We start from the raw sequence: 24,103 nt of genomic DNA, 5'->3' as shown, positions 1-24,103 counted from the left end.
GTCCTGAGGCCCACTGGCCTTGCCAGAGAAGGGTGTGGCTCTGTGGTGCCGGGCCAGCCAATTCCCAGGGTGTTTGGCAGGAGAGAAGATGGCCACGGCCACTGTTAGCCATCAGTGGATGCTGTAAGGTGTCATGCCCAGGATGATACAGAATTAACACCACCGGGTGGCACGCACCTGCCTCTCCTGGTACCTGGGGTGTGCTGGCTCTGTCCCGGGCGCTCCTCTCCCTGAGCACAGTGAGGTCAGGGTCCTCATGACCTCACTACACTACCTGATAAGGAGGCGGACACATGCAACACTCCAAGATGTTGTCAGGGGCCACAGAGCAGAACCATAACCGGAACCTGTCTGTCCTGGCTCCTCCCCTGGCATCCTCTATTGAGGATGGAGAGATAGGAGTTTCCCAAACAGGTGGATGTGAGCATGGGAGGGGTTAGCTGGGGGCTTGGACCCAGGTAGACCCAGAGCTCAGCACGAAGGGTCATCTATTGTATGGTTAGGAGTCACGGCCATGGAAATCAGGACGCTGGGCCTCACGTGGGCCCAGCAGTTGGTATGAGGACGGGAGGGGCTATAGAAGGTTCTCCCAAGGCGGAGACGTGGGAGGCCTGCTCAGGGAGACGGCCGGCGAGGACCTGCCAGGGCCCCGCCCTTCTGGGCCCTCCGAGTATTATATTGTCCAAGCATTTCTGACCATTCTTCTCTCCTTCCTGTCCACACAGGGAGCAGATGGCATCCGAGGTCTGAAGGGCACCAAGGGCGAGAAGGTGAGTGTCCCCCCAGGGCGGACTGGCCCTGCCAGCAGCAGCGCCCAGCGTCACACAGAACAGAGGAGGGGCCGGCTCTGATCACCGAGAGGAATGGCTGCTCCTGGGTGGGAAAATGTGTTTGTTTGCAAAAGGAAGAAGCTCACATTGAAGAGAGCCAGCCCCTGGGTACCTGGGAACCACGGGGTGTCATCGGTCAGGCCCAGTGCACCTGCCCACGAGGGCCCTGGCCTAGAAACCCGGCAGGTGCACACTGCCCCCGCCCCTCCTGGCAGGCTCTCCTGGCAGGCATCAGCCAGTGCTCATTGCTTGTTAGCAGTCACACACTCCTGTACAAGGTTGGGCTGACTTGGGGTGCACGATTGCAGGGCACTGTCAGGACCTGGCTGCCCCATGTAGGCCAGGCTAGCTCTGTGACTGCCCATGTTAATTAACAAGTGGCCATAGCTCGGCACATGCTGCCAAGACAAGCCAGGCACAAATCAGAGCCCAGATGGACTCCTCTGGGTAACACGAAGCTAAGGTAGGCGCCGAATGGGCTGCCAGCCCGGGCGCTCAGGGACCCCGCTGCCCTGCCGTCCCCAGCCTGGCAGGGCTGCGTGGCCTCCGCTCTTGTCCCTCGCGTTGGGTGGAAGGAGGCTTATAGGTCAGAGCTGGCACCGCTTCAGAGGGGGGCCCCGCTGCCCCGCCGCCTGCTCTCCTTCGGGTCCTTTTGAGCACCTCCCTTGCCCTTCCTAGGGAGGACACGCTCTCAGCAGGGCACCCCCATCCCTCTGCGGCAGACTGAGGTGTCCAGGGGCGCTGGGACCCAAGGCCTGAGAGTGAAGAGCCTGCCAAGCAGGGGCGGGTGGAGCCTAGGGAGAGTGAACCCCTTCTCCTCACCGGGCACCGGTGGAAGGTGGAGCCCCAGAGTCCCAGCTCCACCACCCTTACCCTCTCCGGGCTGTGCCCCCACCCCACCCCACCCGTATGGCTTACTGGGTTGCACTTGGGGCCTGTCTCACCAGGACAGTTAACCAGGCAGTCCCACGGGGCCACAGCAGGAGCTTGAGCTGGTCCTGGGGACATTTCAGGGCAGTGCTGGGGACGCATGGCTCTGGGTTTAGATTTGTAGCCACAGCTGATAAGTGACCACACTTCCTGGACACTGGACAGGGGCCTTGGGGCTGGTCATTGTTGCTTGAGTAGGGGCTGCCAGTGGCTAGGACCAAGCCTCGGTGCGGCTGTTGAATGGTGTGAGGGAGGCCTGGTCTAGACCCGTCTCCCCGATGCCAGACACCACACACCAGTATTCCAGGGGCCTCTCCATGTTTCCCCAGGTGGAGGGAATCCAGACCAAGAGTGTGAAGGGGACATCACACCACTGGCATTTAACATTCTCACAAATGGCTCCCAGATAGCACACTGTGCCCACAAGCTGGCATTTCTCACGTGTCCAGTGCCAGAGGGATAGCTCCATTTCTTTGGGGGGATATCTCACGTGCTCCCCCCCCCCCCAGACTGAGTCTCAGACTGCAGTGCTGAGCCAGCCACACTGTGCCCAGGGGCATGGTCACTCCTGCCCAGCTGTGTATCTGTTCACATTCAAGCTAGGCCTGGCTGATGTCTGGGGAGGCACACAGATTCTGGCTGCGGGGCGTGGGACCCGCTGAGCCTGGGTGAATGGGAGACTAGGCCTCACAATGGCGGGCACTCGAGACCATCTGTCCCTGGCTCCTGCTGCAGCCTGGGGATGGGGCCTCTGGGCGGGTCCACAGGGGTGGGGGGAGCGAGTTCTCTTTTCTGGACTGAGGTGTTCTCTCATCCACATTCAGGGTGAAGATGGCTTCCCTGGGTTCAAAGGCGACATGGGCATCAAGGGTGACCGAGTGAGTATTGGGGACATGGTGGGCTTGGGGCCCTGCAAAGCGTTCGGGGTGTCTGTGGCCACGGAGCAGCTTCTCAGGATGCAGGGACAACTGGTTGGAGAGCAGGGCTGTCTGGGGCCTTGGAGCCTGGCTCTCTCTGGCCCCCCTGCCACCCCCTCTTGGACTTCTTGCTCACAGGAGCGGTTAGGTCTCACCTGGTGACCGTGGGGCTGGGAGGAGCACGGGTCTCACCTGCCCCTCTGCCCTGGGTCCTGTATCAGTGGGGAGTGGGAACTTGTTTTTATAGCTGGTAGTGTAGATGGCAGGGTAGATGCGGGGAGGGGCCTGAAAAGGGGGGGTGAGGAAAACGGTCCACGCTGACCGGAAGCAGAATGCCTGCTCAGGTCACAGCCGGTCGCTGGCTAGCCCATCCTCTGCTGCGCTCCTCGACCAGCCTGGCCCCCAAAGAGCTCTGGTGTTGCTCATGGACCCCACTCGGGTACTGCGTGACTGCCTGAGCGGTTCACAGACACATTAGAGTTCCAGTGTGAAGCAGGGTGTACTGTACTTGTGTGTGTGTGTGTGTGTGTGTGTGTGTGTGTGTGTGTGCGTGCACACACACGCGTGTGTGTTCGTTTTCTGACATGGGGTTGTTCAGGCATCTGCAGCTTCTTAGGAGGCAGATATCAGAGATCAGTCTAGAGGCTGGTCGAGTTTGGGAATGAGCCAGGCATGTGATCCTGTCTGTTCAGGAGACTAAAATCTGAGGATCACAGTTTGAGGCCAGCCTCAGGGTGTAAGTCCATGAGACTCTCCTCTCCAATGGGCCAGCAAAAGCTAGAAGCTCAAGTGCTACAGCACCAGCCTTGAGAGAGAAAGCTATAGGAAAAAAGGCGTGAGGATGGTGGTCACGTTACTGTAATGACCTGTGCGAGTTCCTGGAAGCTGCTTGACCGAGCTCAGCAGCTCCCCTGAGCTGAGGGTGCTGATAGGCCAGTCTTAAGCCTGCCTGTCTCTGGTGTATGTTCTGGAGCCTCCTAGCTGTGCCTAGCCAGGGCTGTGGTCGATTTTGATGCCACCTTGAGTTTCAGGAGGAGGCCCCCCCGCTCTGAGAAGCAGTGATTTACTCCCTGGCTGTTCACCCATCATTTTAGCCAAGAGACAGGGGGCTAGGAAGCCGGGCTGGCAGCCTGCGGACATGGTGCATGTGGGGGGCGCTGTGGCCATCCAGCAGGGGGGCCCAGGGCCTGCCCTGACAGATTCCTTTCAGTGGAGTCCCCAGGAGCAGCTCTGGCCCTGCAGTAAGGTCAGTCAGGGGTGCAGTTGTGGGGGTCCCTCTCACTTCCTCTCTTGTGATTGCAGGGCGAGATCGGCCCACCTGGTCCCAGGGGAGAAGATGGCCCTGAAGGCCCCAAGGGCCGTGGAGGTCCCAATGGTGATCCTGGTCCCTTGGGGCCCACCGGGGAAAAGGTTTGTGGTGCAGGACAGCAAGCCACGCTCCACAGGGAACCTGAGCTCTGCAGGCTCCAGATAGGAGCCTTGCCGGGACTGGGGCTCCGCGGCCTTGGCCGAGGCTGCCACAGGCATGGGTACCCGAGCAGGTCCTCTTCCTTCTGAGCTCCCTGCAGCTTCTTGGAGGAGCATCTTCCTCCAAGTGTTGCAAAGCTCAGGGATCTGAGCCCCTCCGGCACAGGAGGACCCCATCTTTGTCAAGCCCTGTCTCCTCCCTATGGTCACAGCAGTGTCCCCTCCTCTCCCTGGAGGCTCAGCTCATCTGGAGGGCTCTTGGTAGGCAGCTGTACCTCACTTGCACCTGCCAGCTTCTGTAGGCTCTGTGCCAGCGGAGAATGCCCGCCCCGTCTTGTCCCCACTAGCCTGGCAGGAAGGGGCACCATGGAGTGTTTACACTTCCTGTCCCGTCTCTCCCTGTGGCTAGAGCTATGGGCTATAAGAGAAATCACAGAGCAGAATTTCTTCCTGTGGAGGTCTGTTGGACACATCCTATCTTGTGAGTGTTTAGAGTCCATTCCAGAGGACGGGCTGGGACCCCTGCCTGGGTGGACAGTCTCCTTCATATTTGGACCCTACCTCCTGCTCCCTCCAAACCTCCCAGAACATGCTGGCTTGGTCTGCTCAGAGTCTCTGGTAGCATAACACTGTGTTTACAATCACGTGATTCTTGTCCTAGGGCAAGCTTGGAGTCCCAGGATTACCCGGATACCCAGGAAGACAGGGGCCAAAGGTAATTCAAACCCAGCTGACACTAGATACACAGACACCCCACGATGCCCTCCACACCCACGCCGCCTCATCCGAGCTCCAGCCTTGGGGGGCTTCAGCGAGTGACCCCTTACTGTGGCTTCACGCTCTGTATTTGTAAACACTTGTGTTACCTTCACCCACTTCAAGTTGGACAGAGATGAGCCTTTTAGCGATGGGGCTGGAGCCTGCCCAGTGGGCAGCACTGGTGCCTGGGGGCCTGATGGGTGGCATGGGTCACAGAGAGCATCTCATTCTGTCACTGTCACCTTTCCATCTTCACAGCTCTTCCTTACCTGACTCCCCTCGTCTCATTGGACACCGGGTGTCAGTCTCAGAGTGTCCTGCTGTCCTTGGCTCTGTATCCCTGCCCATATCCATGGCCTGCCTGCTAGCTTCAGTGCCTTTGGGGGGCTCTGGAGCCTGGGCCTGGTGATACCAGAGTGGGGGCTGGGTGGGGAAAGCCCCTGTCACTAGAGCCCACCCCCTGTTACACACCCCAGCCTGCCGGAGAGGCAGCTGGCCACAAAGCTGTGTGTGCTGAGCTGTCCGCCACAGTGCTTCCTGTCCACCCAGTGCTGGGGAAAGGGGCCAATGGGCATGTTTATTTTTTTTTTAAATGCTTATCTGCTGGGAAAGAAGATCCCTGGCGTGTGATTCACGGGCAGGCAGCATTTTGGGGAAGGGGAAGGCAGGTTTCTGTGTATCCCTGTATGTCACTGAAACTATGTGAGGGGCCCCCTCTGGGCGGCTGTCACCACCACGACCCAGATCCTTCACTGGGCTGTCACCCACACGCTCCAGATCTTCCAGTCCTGACTCCTGCTTGGACGTGCAGGTGGGCGTAGGAGAAGGTTGGTGGAGCTTGGCTCCTGTGGGGGAAACGCAAGGTCTGGAAATGTGCAAACTCTTTTTAGAACAAATGCCCAAGTGCCTAGATCAGGGTGCCACACCACCAGAGAGGTGAGACTGCCAACGGCCACAGCCAGCACCGGCCCCGGGGTAGGCGGCCACTTCTCCAGGTGTCCGCTGTGGCCTTCCTTCCCACACATAGTGGGTGACTGGACTTTTGCCAGATGAGAGCCTGTAAGTCCTTCTGCTGACATGTGTCTAATAGCTGTCAGATGCCACAGTCCATGCATAAATTAGCATTCATTTCTGACTTTGCAAGCTCCCACACTTCAGCTGGGGCCACTGTGGGACGATCAGAGAGTTCACAGACCCAGGAATGAAATGTCAGGGATGTGGGGGTATGCCTTACCTCCAGAGGGTCTTAGCAGTTCCCTGTCTTCCCAACATCAGCCAGCAGTCCAGAGCTGCAGGCGTGCCCGCAGGCGGGGACAAAGCAGAGCATGTGAAGATGCAGTTTCAGTCTTAGATTTGGAGCCTTGGAAGTGCTCAGGAAATATTTCTTGCATCGCTGAGTGGGTGCGTGTTGAGTAGGTGAAGATGGCTAGTGAAGTTGAGTAGTGAAGATGGGTGGTTGGGAGAACAGTAGGTTGGATGGGTGGGTGGGTGCTAAGTTGATGGGAGATTGCAGAAGTGGGTGGTGGGCAGATACATGGGCAGATGGTAGGGAGGATAGACTGGGGCGTGGGTGTGGATAGGCGAGTGGATGGATGTGTGGGTGCTAGGATGGTTAGGTGTTAGCTAAGTGCGTGGCTTGGAGAATGGTAGGCTGTATGGATTGGTGAGTGGGTAGATAGGCAGATAAGATGGATAGATGGGCAGATGGAGAGTTGGGCATTGTATAGGTAGGTGGGTGGGTATTGTATAGATGGGTAGGTATTGTGTAGGTGGGTGGGTATTGTTTAGGTGAGAGTTGGGTATTGTGTAGGTGGAAGGGTACAGCTGTATAGATGGTCAGTGGGTTTTGTATAGGTGCATAGGTACTGTATAGATGGGTCAGTGGGTACTGTACATGTGGGTCAGTGGATACTGTGTAGGTGGATAGGTATTGCTGTAGAGATGGGTCAGTGGGCACTGTATAGGTAGATGGGCATTGCTGTATAGACAGGTCAGTGGGCACTGTATAGGAGGATGGGCATTGCTGTATAGACAGGTCAGTGGGCACTGTATAGGTAGATGGGCATTGCTGTATAGACAGGTCAGTGGGCACTGTATAGGAGGATGGGCATTGCTGTATAGACAGGTCAGTGGGCACTGTATAGGTAGATGGGCATTGCTGTATAGACAGGTCAGTGGGCACTGTATAGGAGGATGGGTATTGCTGTATAGACAGGTCAGTGGGCACTGTATAGGAGGATGGGCATTGCTGTATAGACAGGTCAGTGGGCACTGTATAGGAGGATGGGCATTGCTGTATAGACAGGTCAGTGGGCACTGTATAGGTGGGTGCACTTGTGGGTATCACCAGGCCCTTCTCCCACACAGCACACACAGTGTAACCCAAGCTTCTGTCCTGACAATGATGCTTTCTCCCCCTTAACTCTTTCAGGGCTCTATTGGATTCCCTGGATTTCCTGGTGCCAACGGAGAGAAGGGCGGCCGGGTAAGGACAGACCAGTCTTCGGTTAGGCGGCAACTGAGCGGCCGTGATGGCAGCCTGCCTCTGAGTGCTGTGGTTTCCTCAGGCCTGGGCCTGTAGCACTGTGGAGGGAGGACCTAGCAGGTGAAAGATAAGAGCATGCTGGGACCTGGACTCTCCTGATGAGCTGCACAGACCATAATTGAAACCAGGCTCTTCTCTGCACCCCTCTCCCCCGGGCTTTCCGCTAAGATACCACTGCCTCCTCCAGGCGAGGCCCAGGTCCCTTTAGGACCTAGTGCAGTAAGAGTTTCCAGCCTTCTTCCCTCAGGGTCACAATCCCCAGCCATGATGGATCACATCTTTTGTTGTCACCTGTACAAAGGCCTCCTGGGAGTTGAGCTGGGGGAGCTGTGCACCCCCATCCTCTGTGGTGACACTGCTGGTCCAGGCCTTCCTGGCAGGAGCCTCCTTGAGCCTGGACACTTCTGTCAGAAGACAGAGATGGCCATCTTCGGCCTTGGACTCCGAGCTGGCCTTTCCTGCAGGCAGCAGGGGCTCCCTCAGTGTCAGCTTAGTTAGGGAAGCAGAGTTGTCAGTGCAGAAGAATGTCTGAAACATTGAGTCATTTGGGGAGCAGAGAATGTGGTCCTCTGGCCTACCAGTGGGCTGCCCTTCCCAGATGTCTGCAAGAAGCCAGAGGCTGGGCTGTTGTTGTAAATGGCTTCGTCTTGTTCTCAACTGAAGCTCCAGGAGTCTCTGGGCTGGTTTGTCTTCTAAGCCTTGGTGACTGATGCTGTTTTCTGAGTGTCTTGATTGTGATTGACCTTGATTTGCCCTTGGGTTTTAGACCTCATGGCCACATGCAGTCCTATGTGGAGGCAGGCCATTTACCTTAGCAGCACACATTTCTCGAGTCCTTGCTAAGCAAGAGAGCTTTGCCCATTACTGGAACCAGATGAGGAGCTCCCAGCAGAGTGAACCAGGGGCTGTTGTGTCTGTCTACCTTGGGAGACCTGGGAGGTCTTCCAGGAGGCTGGGGAGGTCCTTCGATCTGCCATAGTTCAGGGTGGCTCTTCCCACCAAGGCAGCCATGGGTCACCCACTAAGGAGTGGAGTGAGGGGGTGACCGGGTCCCACAGTGAGGCAGGGATGTGGCACAAGAGAAAAAAAGGGCTGTGATTCTGGGCCTTGCTGATGCTCTGGTCCAACAGCTGCCTGGACTGCGGGACTGCCCAGCAGACCGATGGCCATGTGTGTGCCTGCATCGCCTGACCGGTGCTCAGGAACCTCTATCCTCCACCTGCTGGCTTCTGCGAAGCCAGTGTCTTGCTTCTGGGATGGCTGGCAGAGTGTTAGACAGTGCTGTGCCCTCCAGCCAGCTTCTGTATGAGAAGGAGCAGCACAGAAAGGTGATAGACCCAGCAAGGGTCATGCGCCCTGTGCTTCCTTGGTCTCCCAGCAGAGAGACTGGAATCCACTGGGCCATGCAAGGCTCCTCCTCTATGGGCCTGGCTGTCTCCGCTCTGCAAGAGAACACTTGCGGGGCAATTCTGGGATGACCCACTCCTCCCCAGCAGGGACAAGAGCACAGATGCCCAAGCAGTTTGTGATGGAGACCTAGGGGGTGTGCTCTGTGCTCTGCTCCACAGCTTCAGTCACGGGGACCCCAAACTTGACACGGGTGTCTTACCACAAACAGATAGAACGGAGATGGAGAACGGAGATGGAAACTGCTTTGCTCCTTGCCAGGGCCAGTGGGCCTGGATGGTGGGCACAATGAGATCAGCTTGTCTCCCAGATCCATTTGCTCTGCAGAGTGAAATCCAGAGCCGGGCAGTGCTAGTTACGGAGGGTGGGAGGAAGAGAAGCTGGCGGCCGAGGCCCATCTCATATAGCTAGCTGGAATCAGGACTGACCACGTATCTACCTTGGAATGGCATTAATCGTGTAGAGATCACGGATATGTTGGTAATCTTCACATGCAAATATTGATTTGAAGTCAGAAGATCTTGCTGCAGAGTTAACACACTGGAAAGCAGGGTGCATTGTTAAAAAGCAACACCACTAATGATGACTCTAAATGGTGTGTCAAAAGGGGGCAGGGTGGGGGTTGGAAGGCCGGGCACTGGGCCCTCACACCTGCAATCCTACAGGAGGCTGAGGACTGTGGTTTGAAGCCAGACTGAGGAAAGTCACAAGTAGTGCTGTGGCTCAAGTGGTAGAGCACTAACCTCGAGCCCCAAAGCTCAGGGACAATGCCAAGGCCCTGAGTTGAAGCCCTATGACCAGCACAAAAAAAAAAAAAAAATAGCAAGGGGGTGTGTGTGGATAGAAAGCATTCTCCGCCCTGGCCACACAGAGTGAATGATGGAGAGAGGGCACTCAAATGGCAGACTTGGCATTCAGATTGGTCCTGGGCTGGCTCTATATGAGAGACCAGACCAAAAGCCAGGAAGTTGTTGGCGAGCAGGGGAAGACGCCACATCCCCTCCGTTGCTTCTGGGCACCGTAGGTAAAATGCACTTTGCCAGCCATTCTTTCTGCTGTGGCCAAAACAAATGTGCTACGTTCACATTTCCAAATGTGGGTTGGAAATTGCAGAATAACAATGGCAAAGGGAGTCTGAATTCTGTGAGTGGAGCCAGCGCCTCCCGGATCGGTGGGCTCTATGTTAAATTGCAGGTCCACTCTTCTGCACAGCCTGTTGAAAATTTAATGGCTAATATTCTTAACAGTAGCAGAAGTAAATTATGTATGAAAGAAGTTGACTTTCTTCTCCTTTCTTGTAATAATGTTTTTCCTCCTGGGAAGGGAGGCGGGGGAGGAGGAGGAGAGAAAAAGAACCCAGTGAACTGGGTTTAATCTGTGCTTAATCTGCCTGGGCAGCGCCAGGCCTGATGAGTGTGACTGACAATCCCTTTTCTCTGATTGTAGGGGACACCGGGAAAGCCTGGACCACGGGGACAGCGAGGCCCGACGGTAACCCACCTTGTGGCCTGAGGGCTGCCCTGGAGAAACAGGAGAGCACGCAGGGGTGCGCAGCGGGACGCCATGATTCTGGGTGTCTGTGCTGACTGGCCTTTTCTCTGTCTGTCCAGGGTCCAAGGGGTGAAAGAGGCCCACGAGGCATTACAGGGAAGCCTGGCCCCAAGGTAATGTTCCGGGTCCCTCTGCAGCATGGTTTTCGGGGCATGTGGCGTGTGAGGGGCTTCCCTACCGCACCAAAGCGGGCAGTTTCCATGGAGATACGTTAGGAGGGGCCCTTCCTCGGCTGCCTCTGGGAAGCCGCGTGGAGCTAGGCCAGGTGCCGGAGGTGGCTGAGGCCAAGAGAAGCAGGACCTGCCGGGTCTCAGAGACCCCAGGCAGCCAGCCCTGACACCACCAAGTTCTGGCTGGCAGAATTTCTTTTCTGGAAATCTATCCAGGACCTACAGAGAGATCTTTACTAGAAAGTTCTTTCTTTCTGGCATGGTGGGAGCCAAGGACCACCCCCCCTCACCCCAGCCCAGCCTCCCCCTGTTTGGAAGCTCCCCAGAGAGAGATGTGAAGGCAGCCCATTGGACGGTGATGCTGAGCTTGTTTCCAGGACAGTGGGCTGGCCTCCCGTTGGCTTGCCTCCCATTGGCTGAGGGCAGAGCTAGCCCATCCCTTGGCTGACAAGGACACCAAGCATGCTCCCATGTGGAGCTCAGTGGGTATCTTGTGTTCCCAGAAGCAGGCTTTGGGCAAAAGTTTGTAGTGTGTTAGAGTCCCTGCCATCAGGTGGGGGGAGGGGGGCGGTAGCAAGATCCCCACGTGTGGCTTTTAGTGGCTTTTTGGTGGTATTTCTTGCCTGGGCCCAGCCTTTGTCAGGCTGCAGGGGTTCGCTGTGGAAATGTCACCGCCCTGCAGATGTCAGATAAGTGTCAGCTCCACACAGAGGAGGGGACAGGTGAGCTCTAGGGGCTGCAGCTCAGTGCTGACAGGCTATATTCCCTGCACAAGGTCAGAATGACCTTGAGAAGAGCTCAAAGGCAGTATCTTGCTGGTTTGCTTGGATGAGTCATGGCCAGAGCCCTTGGACTGTACTCACAGTGTGTTTTCCTCTCCTTCCTTCCCTTCCTCCCAGGGCAACTCTGGAGGCGATGGCCCGGCCGGACCTCCCGGGGAGCGGGTGAGCCACTACTGCTCTAGACGGCGGGAATGTCTCCACGGGGCAGCTGGCTCCAAAGACCCTTATCTACACAGTGGAGGGGACTGGGGAGGGGAGGCACACCTGGCCTCTGTAGGAGTGTGGTTCCCTGGGACCCTGGAGTGGCTTATTTGGGTTATGTCAACCACCCACTGGGCCTCATTTTGTGGGTCTGAGATGATAAGAAACTGGCCACTTAGCCCTGAGGGGCTGGGTGTGGCCCTGTGGCTAGTCCTGTTAGCACCCTGGCAGGGTGAAGCCCGGGCCAGAGAAAATGGGGGAAGGTGGTGGGGAGCAGTGAGTGAGAAGTGGCCTGCGCCCAGCGCCTGCTCGGGATGGGACAGCGGTGGGGGGCGCTGGGGACAGGACTTCTGCCCTCTAACCGACTGCTCTCTCCCCAGGGACCCAGCGGACCCCAAGGCCCCACAGGTTTCCCTGGCCCTAAAGGCCCCCCGGTGAGCAGTGCGTCCTCCTGCAGGGGTGGCTGGTCAGGTTCCCTGGTGTGGTCACCTTTGTCCCCCTAAGAGCACCCAGCGCAAGGATGGGATGACTCACACTGCGGTGGGAGACCCAGGCCAGGGGATTAGAGACTTTGCTCTGGGTCTGGCGTAGCTGCCTGTCCTTGGTGTTGCTTGGCTGTGGCTGTAGCACCCTGAGCTCTGCCTCCATCGTCACTTGCTACCTCCTCTCTGTGTCTTCAAGTCCCTGTTTTGCAGACATGGGTCACGGATCACCCCCATGCTAGCATGACCCCCATGTACATGCATTGACCTGGCAAAGCCTGTGATTCAGATGAGGGCCTCGCTCACGGGCCCAGGGTCAGGACTTTGATAGATCTTTGGGGGGACACAGTTCGTCTTACGGACATCATCTTCCAACATGTTTCTCCTCACCCCCTCTAAAGTGAAAAACTTTCCTGCCCAACAGTGGGGGGCAGGGGCAGAAGTTGGGAGTTTGGCTGCCCGCTACATGGATAGGAGTCCCAGTGTGTCAGCCAGCGCTGGGATCCCAGCCTCCGTTTCCCCTGAGAGAAAAGCACGCTCACGGTGCACCCTTTGAGATGGGTCTGAGGATTCAGCCCCATCGCATCTGGCAGGGGCTCCTCCAGGGCACCCAGTTGTGTGGTCACTGTTGGTGACCACCTTTCTCAAAGAGCATCGAGGATCAGGGTTACTGCAACAAAATGGTGATGTCTCTTGCCTGATGTGGCCCTGGGTCCCCCTAACTGTGGCGCTGCTCTGAGCTCAGCTTCACTTCTTTCCTTTGGCTGTTTCTTCAGGGCCCTCCCGGCAAGGATGGGCTCCCCGGACACCCTGGACAGAGAGGCGAGACGGTGAGTGCTGTGGGTGCTGGGAGATGTGGTTGGCTCGGCCCCTCCCTGGCTGGTTCTCCTGGCCAGGCACGCAGTCACTGTGAGGTGCAGTGTCTGGCTTGGGAGAGACCAGCCAGCCTGGGAAGGCTTCTGCAGGGGGGGTCACTTCCCTGGGGTCCACCTCCCCAGGCTGGACCATCTGTGGTTGACTTGAGGGCAGGCCACTCTTGTAAGCCAGCAGCTGCACGGGCATCTGTGGGGAGAAAGTAGCTACTAGCTTCTTGCTGATTTTATCAGCCTTGCCCAGAGGCCACGTTTTAAACCACCAGGACACGGAGTGTCACTGGCACACTGAAACCTTGTGCCTGTATTCTTTGTTTCCCCCTCCCACGCTGAAGAATTGGGAGTGCATCCTAGCGTGATCTCTGTGGAACCTTAACTGGAACGCACATGGACAAGTCTACATTTGCAGTGTGCTGTGCAATGATTGGTGCCAGCAAAACTTCAAGAAAAGGGCCATAGGTCTGGGGCCAGTCCAGGAGATTCCAGCCTGGGGGCTGATGGTGGAGGGTGAGGAAGGTGCCTTTATCCTGCTCCTGAGCTATGCTCAGATGAGGACTGCTTTTGAACTTGACCTTGTAATGGAGCCCACTGCTTCCCACTGAGAGAGGATGCATTTGTCAGAAGTCTGATCATTTCCTGGACCCTTCTTCTGCCATTAGGGACAGTGATCGTGGTCGCTTCTGGGGGCCTGGCGTGGAGCAGTGCCAAGTAGCCTCCCCATAGATGTGCTGTGTTTTTGCTCTGTGTACTCTCAGTCCAGATTGAAGGACAGTTTGCACAGATGGACGCTTTTCCCCCAGTGGGGGCCACTCAGGGACCGGCAGACCCCTTTGTCTCTGCAGCCTGGTTCTTTGCACTTGGTCTCAAAAGGTTTCTGTTAGCCCCAGCATCCCCTGGAATGGGTCTTTGAAGGCCTCATCTGATAACATTCTGCCTCTTGCTTTTTGAAGAGTCCTTTTGCTTTTTTTTTTTTTTTGGTGATGGTGCTGAGACCTCTTTTAATTACACCTCTGCCGGTGTTCTAGGCAACATGCTGGCTGATAAATGGAGATTGCTTTGCTCTTTCGTTTATAGAGAAAAATTAAAACCTTTCTTCCGATCTTTGCACATTTTTCTCTAATGCCTTTCCAAGGAGACATGACAGAGTGTTTGCACATTGTGTGTTCTTCTTTGGTCTTATTCTAGAAAGATGGTGGTAAAGCTCATTCAGCTACTCACCTCCCTCCTCAGTTTTGATGGCACTGGTGGGCCATCTCTGAGGCCCACGTGGGGTGCACAGTCCCCTTGGTTATCCAGTCCAGAACCCCCTGGAGGACAGTTTTCCTGGGGCCTGGAAGTTCTTTCTGTTTTTAATGAAGCACAAGTGCTCAGACGTGGTTCACATGGCCCAGTGGCTCTGCATGAGATCCCAGACGCTGGCGTAAGGCCCACCCTATAGTCCTAACTGTGGCCCTGAGACTACCCCTGCCCTCTCCGAGCTGGAGTTTCCTCTAAGGCCTCTGGTGGGTCATCCCATGTCCCTGTGGGTGGCTCCTTGTTCCACCTGCCCTGGGCTGCTGTCATGACCAGAAGTCACACTCACAGGGCCCTAGGAGAGCTCTCCCCACAACAGGACCATTTAGGAAGCAGAGCCAGCCCTGGCCTGGTCACGTCTGACCTCCACATGAGCTAATGGAGCGGAGAGGAGATCTGAAGTGCAGGTTAAGAGAAGCCAGGCCTGGCTGTTTCCCGTGCTAAATACATGGATGGGAGCATCCGGGCAGATCACCCACCGAACATCAAGAGGCACAGAGGACAAAGGCTACAAAGTCTACTCAATGACCCAGAGATATGAGAGACACTCCCAGGTTTAAAAATCCCCTTCTCAGCACAAAACGACGCCAGGATGCCAACTCCTCTGGCTCCATTACCTTCATGAGATTAATATGGCAACAGAGCCAGCGAAATGGCTTGAAAATGAAATCTGGCTTTTGGGCTATGTGGGGCTCTGATGAGGCTGCGGCAGGGCGGGGGCGGCCACCAAAGCAACAGCGCGCATCGCACTCTCTCCACAGGGTTTCCAAGGCAAGACGGGCCCACCGGGTCCTCCAGGCGTGGTTGGCCCTCAGGTGAGACCTCCAACCTCACAGGGGAGATGGTCAGTGTTGGGTTTTGGGTTCTGAAGATGTATACACGAACAGCTGCAAATCCAACAATGCCAACCAACTGTAGGAGACAGGTCCCATGCAGGAGACCCCACAGGAAAGAAAGGGCCAGGGGCTGACTGAGCATTCGGCTTAGGCCCAGCCACTGGATTGAGGGTGGCCTGAGCCTGGGTCCGATGGGCCTGGGCACTGGCTCCGGCTTCTGGAGGACAGGGCCCGGCTGTGTCCACTTGTCCTTGCTGTGAGCAGCCAAGGCACCACGTTCTCCCACACTGGCTTCCTGCCGGCGCCCCAGAGCTCCAGCCCCAGCCATGGTAGATCAACAAGAGCACTGACGCCTTTTATAGCAGCACACGGGGCAGTGGCCACCTTGCCTCTTAGCTTCTCAGAAACCACACACCTCATGTAGCAGGCAATAAGATAGTGACCCTCTCTCATCACAGAACTGAACTGAGGGACACATGGGCTTTTGTCCTTCCATCCTCAATGGCTGACTTTCTGCACCCACCCCACCCTGCCCTGCCCTGCAAAAGAATGGTTCTCATTCTGTCCCAGAGAGGTGGTAGCCTTTGGGGGTGGGGCGCCAGCCACAGCACGGGGACCAGCAGTGTCCTCCCAGCTTGCCCAGAAAGCCAGTTGAAACTGACCGTAACCATGCTCGTTTTCCCCTCTAGGGTCCCACGGGAGAAACAGGTCCGATGGGCGAGCGTGGCCATCCGGGACCTCCAGGTCCCCCTGGTGAACAGGGTCTCCCTGGCGTTGCTGGGAAAGAAGGGACAAAGGTGAGTCTCTAGGAGTGCTGGTCTCAGCTGACCTTTCCCTGGGGATCCTTGAGGATGCTGTATTTTGTCTTGAGTGTGTAATTTCTCAAGTAAATGCTTCTCATACTTGTTCGCTTGCCAAACCCACAAATTTAGCTGCACTCTTCCTTGATTCGAGCTGTGCTTTGGGCTGACCTGCTGCGGGGATGGAGCCCAAAGAGAACAAAACTCGGGGATCAAAACCATCCCAGGCGCCTGCTCGCTGAGGGCTCCTTCTCTTGCTGCCCGGCCCCCAGAATCATTGGACAAAAGCCCCTGCACCTCCACGTCCAGTACAGATTTAGTCGAAAGTGACTCTTTGAAAGTCTCTCACCTCAGAAGGCTGAAAATAAATTCTGAAAGTGTTTCTATTCTCACTATGATCCTCCAGCTGCCCTTCCCCCCCCCTCCCACCTTCCTAGCTAGCCAGGTTAGGAGGCCCTAACATAAAAATAGCTCCTCACTCCGCCTTTTAGTAAGGGCTCAGGATACAAGCTTTCCTATGACTGCATTCGTGGCAAAGCACTGAGAAGAAGCACACGTCTCTGTGTGCACGTACTAAGTAAATACGTATGTACTTGGGCATACACACCACACATGCACATATGTGCATAAATCTGTCCACCCAGGTTCATAGAGCTTGCTTAGTTGGAAGGATAGTTGATCTTTTGGTCTGAGCCTGGGGAATTCTGGAAGACACCATAGCTTTTTACAGCCCTTGGAGAGGGGAGGGTACAGGCCCAGATGGTGCTTCTTTTCAGCAAGTCCCTTGAGCAGTGAGTCCTTGTAGGGTGATTTCAGCCCTGATTCCTTCATCTAGAGATGAACCCTAAATTCATAATGCAGGTAGAAATCACCCCAAGTCACCCCAACCCCTGCTCAGGCCCTCAATGGACTTCAGGGGCTAGACCTCCATGAAGGGCAAGGAGAAAGTTACAGGTCCTTCCCCCAGATCCACACGGCACCAGGCTGGGGGAGAGGCTCACGGGTGTGCACCTGGGCCATGCACAGGCATACACCAGGCCCTAGGTCTGTTCCCCAGCACTAAACCCCTAACCCCCCAACAGACAAAACCCAATGATTCCTTTGAAGGTCAAGAGGTCCAGAGAGGCCCCAGAGCAACCGGATCCCTGGATGTAGAGGGCTGGGGAATCTGAACTGGCACTGACCCTGCAACCCCCCAAGGCAGGTCAAGGTTGGGAGTCAGTCATTCCTGAACACGCTCACCTCTGCTCTGCCTCTGTTCTCAGGGTGACCCAGGCCCCGCCGGCCTCCCCGGGAAAGATGGCCCTCCAGGATTGCGTGGCTTCCCTGGGGACCGAGGGCTCCCTGGTCCTGTGGTGAGTGAGGGGCCTAGTGGTTGGGTGGGGCCATGGGAGGGACATGGAGGGTGGGGTGGGGTAGGGTGTGGTCCTGGGGGCTTCTCACCTGAGCCACATCTCACCGCTTTGCAGGGAGCTCTGGGACTGAAAGGCAGCGAAGGCCCCCCGGGACCCCCAGGCCCTGCGGTGAGTCAAAGCTTTCATCCTGTCCTCTCCTTCAGACCAACTCCACAGGCAAGACAGATGGTTCCCAAGGCCGGGCAGGCATGATGCACCACCCCGTGTGTCCTGGGAGGACGGGGGAGCTCAGGGCCTTGGTGGTGGATGTGGACTGTGTACTGGAGCTTGTGGCCTGGGGGCACGGTGTGTGAATGGAGTAGGGTGTAAGTGGATGGAAGGGGGGATGCAGGACTCACGAGTTCCAAGGATGTGCTGTAGGGCTGGGCGAGCTGCCCCACGCAGGCCGGGGGTGGAGCCTCAACCTGTCAGTGCAGCGGCTCTCCTCTGCTGTCGCTTGAACTCATTGACCCTTCCACCCTCAAGACCCCAGTGGTGAGAGGAGTAAAGTCTTTGCTTCCCCAGACTCACAGCTGTGGTCAAGCTGAATAGGGGTCTGGGGTGCTCCCCCCACACTCCCCAGCAGGACTGTAGGCTCCCCTCTCCCCTCTGATGTTGCTTGAAATAGAGCATTTGCCTTACAAACAAATCTCTGCCATCCAGAAGGGCTTGGTGGCTCTGTGGGAGGAGAGCTGAGGAGGTGGGATCATGAGAGGGGAGGGGAGGAGGTGGGATCATGGGAGGGGAGGGGAGGAGGTGGGATCATGGGAGGGGAGGGGAGGAGGTGGGATCATGGGAGGGGAGGGGAGGAGGTGGGATCATGGGGAGGAGGTGAAGAGGAGGGATGGTGGGAGAAGAGCTGAGGAGGCAGGATCGTGGGAGGAGGGTCGAGGAGGTGGAATTGTGGGAGGAGGGTCGAGGAGGTGGAATTGTAGGAGGAGGGTCGAGGAGGTGGAATTGTAGGAGGAGGGCCGAGGAGGCGGGATCGTGGGAGGAGGGTCGAGGAGGTGGAATTGTGGGAGGAGGGTCGAGGAGGTGGAATTGTGGGAGGAGGGTCGAGGAGGTGGAGTTGTGGGAGGAGGGCCGAGGAAGCAGGATGATGGGAGGAGGGCCGAGGAGGCGGGATCGTGGGAGGGGAGGGGAGGAGGTGGAATTGTGGGAGGAGGGCCGAGGAGGCGGGATTGTAGGAGGGGAGGTAAGAAGGTGGAATTGTGGGAGGAGGGTCGAGGAGGCCGGATCGTAGGAGGGGAGGGGAGGAGGTAGAATTGTGGGAGGAGGGCCGAGGAGGCTGGATCGTGGGAGGGGAGGGGAGGAGGTGGAATTGTGGGAGGGGAGGTGAGGAGGTGGAATTGTGGGAGGAGGGTCGAGGAAGCAGGATGATGGGAAAAGGGCCGAGGAGGCAGAATTGTGGGAAGAGGTGAGGAGAAGCCAGATGACATGGAGCCTCCAATCCTAGAGTAAATAGTGGGTGTTTGCTGAGAGTCTTAGGGAGCCACTGAGGGCTGTGGCGTAAGGGACATAATCGAGTGTTGCTCCAGCAAATCTTCTCCACAAGCCTTTGAAGCAAACTCTTTTCTTGCCATATCCAGGGATCTCCCGGGGAGAGGGGTCCGGCCGGTGCGGCTGGCCCCATCGGAATTCCAGGAAGACCCGGACCCCAGGGACCACCAGGGCCTGCTGGAGAGAAAGGAGCTCCTGTAAGTACTGCTTTTGACTTGAAGAGTCCTCTCCGGAGTACCAGGGACCCCCCCCCCCCCATAGCTGGCATTGGCTCTCCCCCAGGGTGCCCCCCCACGGACGTGGGAAGAGCTGGTAAAGTGAGGTCACCCTTAGGGAGTGTGGTACTCTGAGGAGCCGTGGCCGAGGCCCTGGGCTCTCAGCTCCCCTGCACACCGTGTGGCGGGTCTCCGCCCTGCCCCACTCTCGGCCTGTCACCTGTGTGGATGGCCCCGCTGCTGGCCCCACCCACAGCTCGTCTTAGAAGAGTGGAGTTTGGGTTTGCTTGTTTCTTGTACAGGGGATTGAACCTATGTCCCCTCCCTTTTGTTTGGATTTTGAACTTAAGGCTTCATGCTTGCCTGGCCAGAGCTCTTCCTCTTGAGCGACACTCCCAATCCCCTGTTGCTTTGGTTTGCTTTTCAGACAAGGCCTCGCACTTTTTCCTGGGCTGACCTTGGATCTTAGTTCTCTTGCCACTGACTCCACAAGTAGCTGGGCTTACAGGCATAAGCCACCACCGCTGGCCCTGTATTTTTGGTTTTGGAATAGGATCTAGCTAACTTTGCCCAGGCTGGTCTCAAACTGGAGATCCTCTCGCTTCTGCTTTCTAAGTAGCTAGGATTGTAGGCATGCAACACTATGCTCAGCTTACATTTGTTTGTTTGGTTATTGTTTGTGTCTTTATTGTAATACTGGGGCTGGACTCTAGGGTCTTGGACATAGCGGTTGGCAAGTTCTCTACCTCTTGGCCATGCCCCTAAGCCCACAAGATGGGGCATATGGTGCCTTTGCCAATCTGAGAACAGAGCAGATACGGAGAGAAGCACTCTAGCCAAGAAGGGCTAGGAGCTGGGTCAGAGAATCAAGGTCTGCTCCTCTGTGAATCAGAGTCTGCAACATACTTTTGGCCTCTCCCGCCTGCCCTGCTTTTAGTCAGCCCTGTAGACAGATTCTAGTTGCAATGTCTTATAGTGGCTCAGGCTCGGAAGGGACCTGACAGGAGAGCAACCCAGCCAGCTCGGGGCTGGGCTTCTGTACCCACTGAGTTGTCTTTAGCGAGGTATGATTTCCTGTGTCTTCTACTCCTGGGGGCCCCAAGTAGAAAGAACAGATTGGCTCGTTCCCACTTAAACCGCCCTGGACCGTCTCTGCCATTAAGGGTCCAGCAACACGTTTTCCAAAGTCTGACATGTGTACCGTCTCCAGAGAGGCTCAGGATGTGGGTCCAGCTGTGCTCTGCACCAGAAAACACAATCCTTCTGAGCACCTAGTACACATACATACACCAAGCTCACACGTTTGGCTGCGAAGGTTTGACTCACTGTTTCCAGAGAGTAAATGTGTAAGCCGGTGGTTTGCGAGAGCTGCCCTGTCCGGCAGCAAGTTCGAGGTCTTCCTGAAGCTCTGGAGCAAAGGGATGGTCAGGAAAAGGTCAGAACAGCCCAAAGGTCCCCCACTCTGGCTGGACATGTGGGTCAGAAGGCTGCCCTAAAGCCCCACGCACAGCCGAGACATTTTCTGGCTTAGGTGAAGCAGATTTTGGTACCAACAGGAACCAGATGTGAGGAGTAGCGTGTGACGGGTGGGTCAGGAAGGCTGGGGTGGGTGGGGAAGCCTGGCCATCCCTGGCTGTGTTTGGAGCCCAGCGTTGATTGTGCCTGTTCTCATTTGTGCCCTTTTCTCCCCCTTGTACTACGCCTATTTTCTTGTACCCTTGGAAGAGAAGGTTCTTGGCTGGGGTGAGAAAATTTACATCTCTCACAGAGTGATGGGATGGCAGGCAAAACTGAGCCTAGCAAGAACTTAGCGAGAAGCTTCGGAGGTTACCAAGAGGTGGAGCAGGAGGAAAGTGAGTCAGTGATGAGGCTAGGAAGTGTGTGTGTGTGTGTGTGTGTGTGTGTGTGTGTGTGTGTGTGTGCGTGCCCATGCATGTGCCTGTGTGCCTGTGTGTGTGTGTCCACATCTATCTCCCCAAGCACACACACCCATGTCTGGGCATTTCTGTGTTTGTGTATATGTAAGTATGTACACCTGCATATCTGAGTATATATGTCTGGATGCATGTGCATGTATGCTTCTCTGTGTGTGCAGGTATGTGCAATGCATTTCTACATGTTCTTGTTTGTGCTTATGTGCACACATACAACACAAGTCCCATGTGCCTGTGTGTGCAGGCATGGCTGTATGCACATGCGTTTGTGCAATATGTGCACTTAATTATATCTTTTATGCACATGAATATGTGCCGGTATGGGTTTGCACAGTCAGGCTGACCACAGATTCACAAAGATAACATGGTGGGTGGAGGCTGGAGCTGGGGATGTCCTGGACACAGCTGGGCCCTGCACCCTCAGACTCAGGACTTTAGTGACTAGATCTGAATCCCCGCTGTACAGGGATTCACGTTGTTACTGTCTTACACCACGGTGACAAATACTTTAGAGAAGCCACATAAGGGGGAAAGATTGAGTTATAGGGGTTTCAGTCCGTGCTCAGCTGGGTCCACAGTTTCTGGTCTGTGGTGGGGCCAGGCATCATAGCAGAGAGTTGGGTCGGGCAGAGCTACCTTCCCCTGGCAGCCAGGGAGCAGAGAGGTGAAAAGCCCCAGGGTTCTGGTATCTATCCAGACATGCCTCCTTAGCCCACTTCTCCAGCCAATCTTTGCCTCCTACAATTCTACCATCTCCCCAAATAGCCTCACCAGCTGGGGACCCTTTCTATTGAGGTCGTCATACTAACTGTGCCTCAGGTTCCCTCTCTATAAAGAACAACTCTTCCTGGGATGAGGATGGGCGAGGTGTAGTGACCCGCTGGACACTCAGGGTCCAGGCTGGGCTGAGTTGACCCATAGTGCATCCTGCTGAGGGCCCTTTGGCTGTGGTGGTGCCCAGCTCCCTCCCTGCCCCTCTGTGGGGCACTGAGTGGGTGGTGGTGTGATCCTACGCTTCACCTGGGATCTTCTGTCCTCTCTAGGGCGAGAAAGGCCCACAAGGCCCGGCTGGTCGCGATGGCCTCCAGGGTCCCGTGGGGCTTCCTGGTCCGGCTGGCCCTGTGGGTCCCCCTGGAGAGGACGGGGACAAGGTAAGGAGTGTGGGGAGCGATGGCAGGTGAGTGCGAGGGCATGGGACTCAGCCCACGGACCGGGCCGGGCTGACAGCCCTGGCCAGCTCAGTTCTGGAGTTAGCAAGTGCTAACAGCTCTGGGCGGCTCAGTTCTGGAGTTAGCAGGTGCTGACAACCCTGGCCAGCTTAGTTCTGGAGTTAGCAGGTGCTGACAACCCTGGCCAGCTCAGTTCTGCAGTTAGCAGGTGCTGCGCAGTGGCCTGCTGGCAGCGGTCCCCACGGGCAGGTGTGTGCCGGGGCGTGGGCCCCCGCTCTCTGCTTGCCAGGGTTTGTTGGTGCCCAGGACTTGTGTCATCACTGGCCAGAGCAGAGGAGAAAGCTCCTTGCTCTCCTCTGAATCACTACAAATCTGGAGTCTGGATTTAACAGGGTTTTACTCAATATCTATTTTTAAACATCTTCCCCTGAATTATCAAGGCTCCGTTTCATTAAACATGCGCTTCCTAATCTGATGCTATTACCAAGGCTCTCATAGTTTAGACTTCATTTAGTGACGACATTGAGACTTAGCTCTCCGGCCCAACTTTCCGTGTATGACAGCTCTCTGGTGACATTCCTGACTCCGTCACGTCTGCCTAGAGGACACCTCCATCTGGGGGGGAGGCAGTGGGGCCTGGACAGAAACCTGGAGAAGAGTTCCAGGCCTTCTTGAGAACTCCGGAATGGAGTCACCTCTCGCTGTGTTCTGTTCATGGTCCAGTTTGAAAGGGAAGCAGATCTCCAGAGACTCCCCACATCGCCACCTCCGCAGCTGCTCTGCACAGCTTCAGCTCTGGGGGCCATCCCCCAGCCCTTGGTTAGAAGGGAGACCCCACTGAGAGTGCACGTGTGTCCCTCCCGGAAGTCACGTAGTCACCACAGGGAGGACTCCAGTTAGTCTCCAGGAGCAATGAATGGTGGGCAAGGAGGAAGGTGCCTGAGGTCGTGGGCTTTCTAATTGTGACTTGTCTGCGCCCTAGGGAGAGATCGGGGAGCCGGGGCAGAAAGGAAGCAAAGGGGACAAGGGTGAGCAGGTAAGAGCCGTGCGGTGGCCGTGCGGTGGGTGTGGACAGTCCCCACAAGTGCGGGGAGCCATGTGCATGCTCACTGGTGTGCAGTCCGTAGGGACACACTGACTGTGTGTGTGGGGGTATGACCCTGGCCGTGGATGGGATGTACTTTGTGAGCATACAGAATGTTCCAATGTTAAAATACTTTTAAAAGAGGGGGAGGAGAGAGGAGAAAGTAATAGAAGGGTGAACGTGGTCCAAGTGCATTACATGCAGGTATGGAAATATCTCAGTTTAATCTCTTTGTATAGGTACTATATGATCATAAAAGTGAATCCCAAGGAAGTAGAGCAGATGGTGGGGATAGGGAGATGAATGGAGAGGGTGAAGGTGGGCGAGTTCTTTCTATGTTCATAGGAGCCTAGAACAATTAAACCTCGAAATTGTCTTAAGGAGGGGGAGGGGGGAAGGAGAAGAGGGAGTAAAGGAGAGAGATGGCAGGGTGAGTCTGATTGAGGTACATTGTATGTAAGGAAGTGTCACAGTGAACCCCCTGCCTTGTGTACCACTAATACGTGCTGAAAAAAAGTTGTAAAGGGTAAAAAGGGGGCCGCCATGTGCACAGGTCTTGTGGCTGGGCCCTCCTCTGCTCCAGGCCACTTGGCCCTCTAGCGCTGAGCAGGGCAGGACCTGGCTCAGTTTTTTTGTCCCCGCCACTCTCTTTTTGTTTTCCTATCCAGAATTACTAGTGTGTTCTTACCAAAGCTCTGTAGCCCTGGCCATAAGCCTCTTCTCGAGGCTACTAGGCCTCCTTTCCGTTTGTATGGCCAGGATGGACGTCATCAGCTCCTGTGTGGGCCTGAGGCTCTCTGAGGCTGGGGCCTAGTTCCCTACTTGCTCTCCTGTCCCCTGGTCCCATTGGAGGACCCTGAAGGACAGCACGGGAGCAGGGGTGCAGTGGCATCCCGTCCCAGCCCACGGGGACGAGCTGGGTGGTTCTTGATCCCCACTGTCCATCGGGCCTCGCATGCCTGCCT

General features: G+C 56.3%; 1 protein-coding gene across 2 annotated transcripts in view; it reads left to right on the top strand.

Moving 5' to 3' along the window:
* Positions 1 to 24,103, top strand: part of Col5a1 (collagen type V alpha 1 chain) — a 143,163-nt gene that overhangs the window by 88,868 nt on the left and 30,192 nt on the right. For both annotated transcript variants that reach the window (XM_042681059.1, XM_042681060.1), the window contains exons 28-44: positions 726 to 770; positions 2,585 to 2,638; positions 3,980 to 4,087; positions 4,806 to 4,859; positions 7,335 to 7,388; positions 10,302 to 10,346; positions 10,466 to 10,519; positions 11,476 to 11,520; positions 11,940 to 11,993; positions 12,818 to 12,871; positions 14,968 to 15,021; positions 15,732 to 15,839; positions 17,108 to 17,197; positions 17,312 to 17,365; positions 18,826 to 18,933; positions 21,929 to 22,036; positions 23,037 to 23,090. In XM_042681059.1, the coding sequence (XP_042536993.1) occupies positions 726 to 770; positions 2,585 to 2,638; positions 3,980 to 4,087; positions 4,806 to 4,859; positions 7,335 to 7,388; positions 10,302 to 10,346; positions 10,466 to 10,519; positions 11,476 to 11,520; positions 11,940 to 11,993; positions 12,818 to 12,871; positions 14,968 to 15,021; positions 15,732 to 15,839; positions 17,108 to 17,197; positions 17,312 to 17,365; positions 18,826 to 18,933; positions 21,929 to 22,036; positions 23,037 to 23,090 (1,143 nt within the window). The remainder of the gene's footprint in view (positions 1 to 725; positions 771 to 2,584; positions 2,639 to 3,979; positions 4,088 to 4,805; positions 4,860 to 7,334; positions 7,389 to 10,301; positions 10,347 to 10,465; positions 10,520 to 11,475; positions 11,521 to 11,939; positions 11,994 to 12,817; positions 12,872 to 14,967; positions 15,022 to 15,731; positions 15,840 to 17,107; positions 17,198 to 17,311; positions 17,366 to 18,825; positions 18,934 to 21,928; positions 22,037 to 23,036; positions 23,091 to 24,103) is intronic.

Source organism: Dipodomys spectabilis, unplaced genomic scaffold (genome assembly GCF_019054845.1).
Source record: "Dipodomys spectabilis isolate Male_0828 unplaced genomic scaffold, ASM1905484v1 ptg000067l, whole genome shotgun sequence".
NCBI lineage: Eukaryota > Metazoa > Chordata > Mammalia > Rodentia > Heteromyidae > Dipodomys > Dipodomys spectabilis.
The sequence above is the reverse complement of the archived record's forward strand: the minus strand, read 5'-3'. Positions and strand labels throughout refer to the sequence as shown.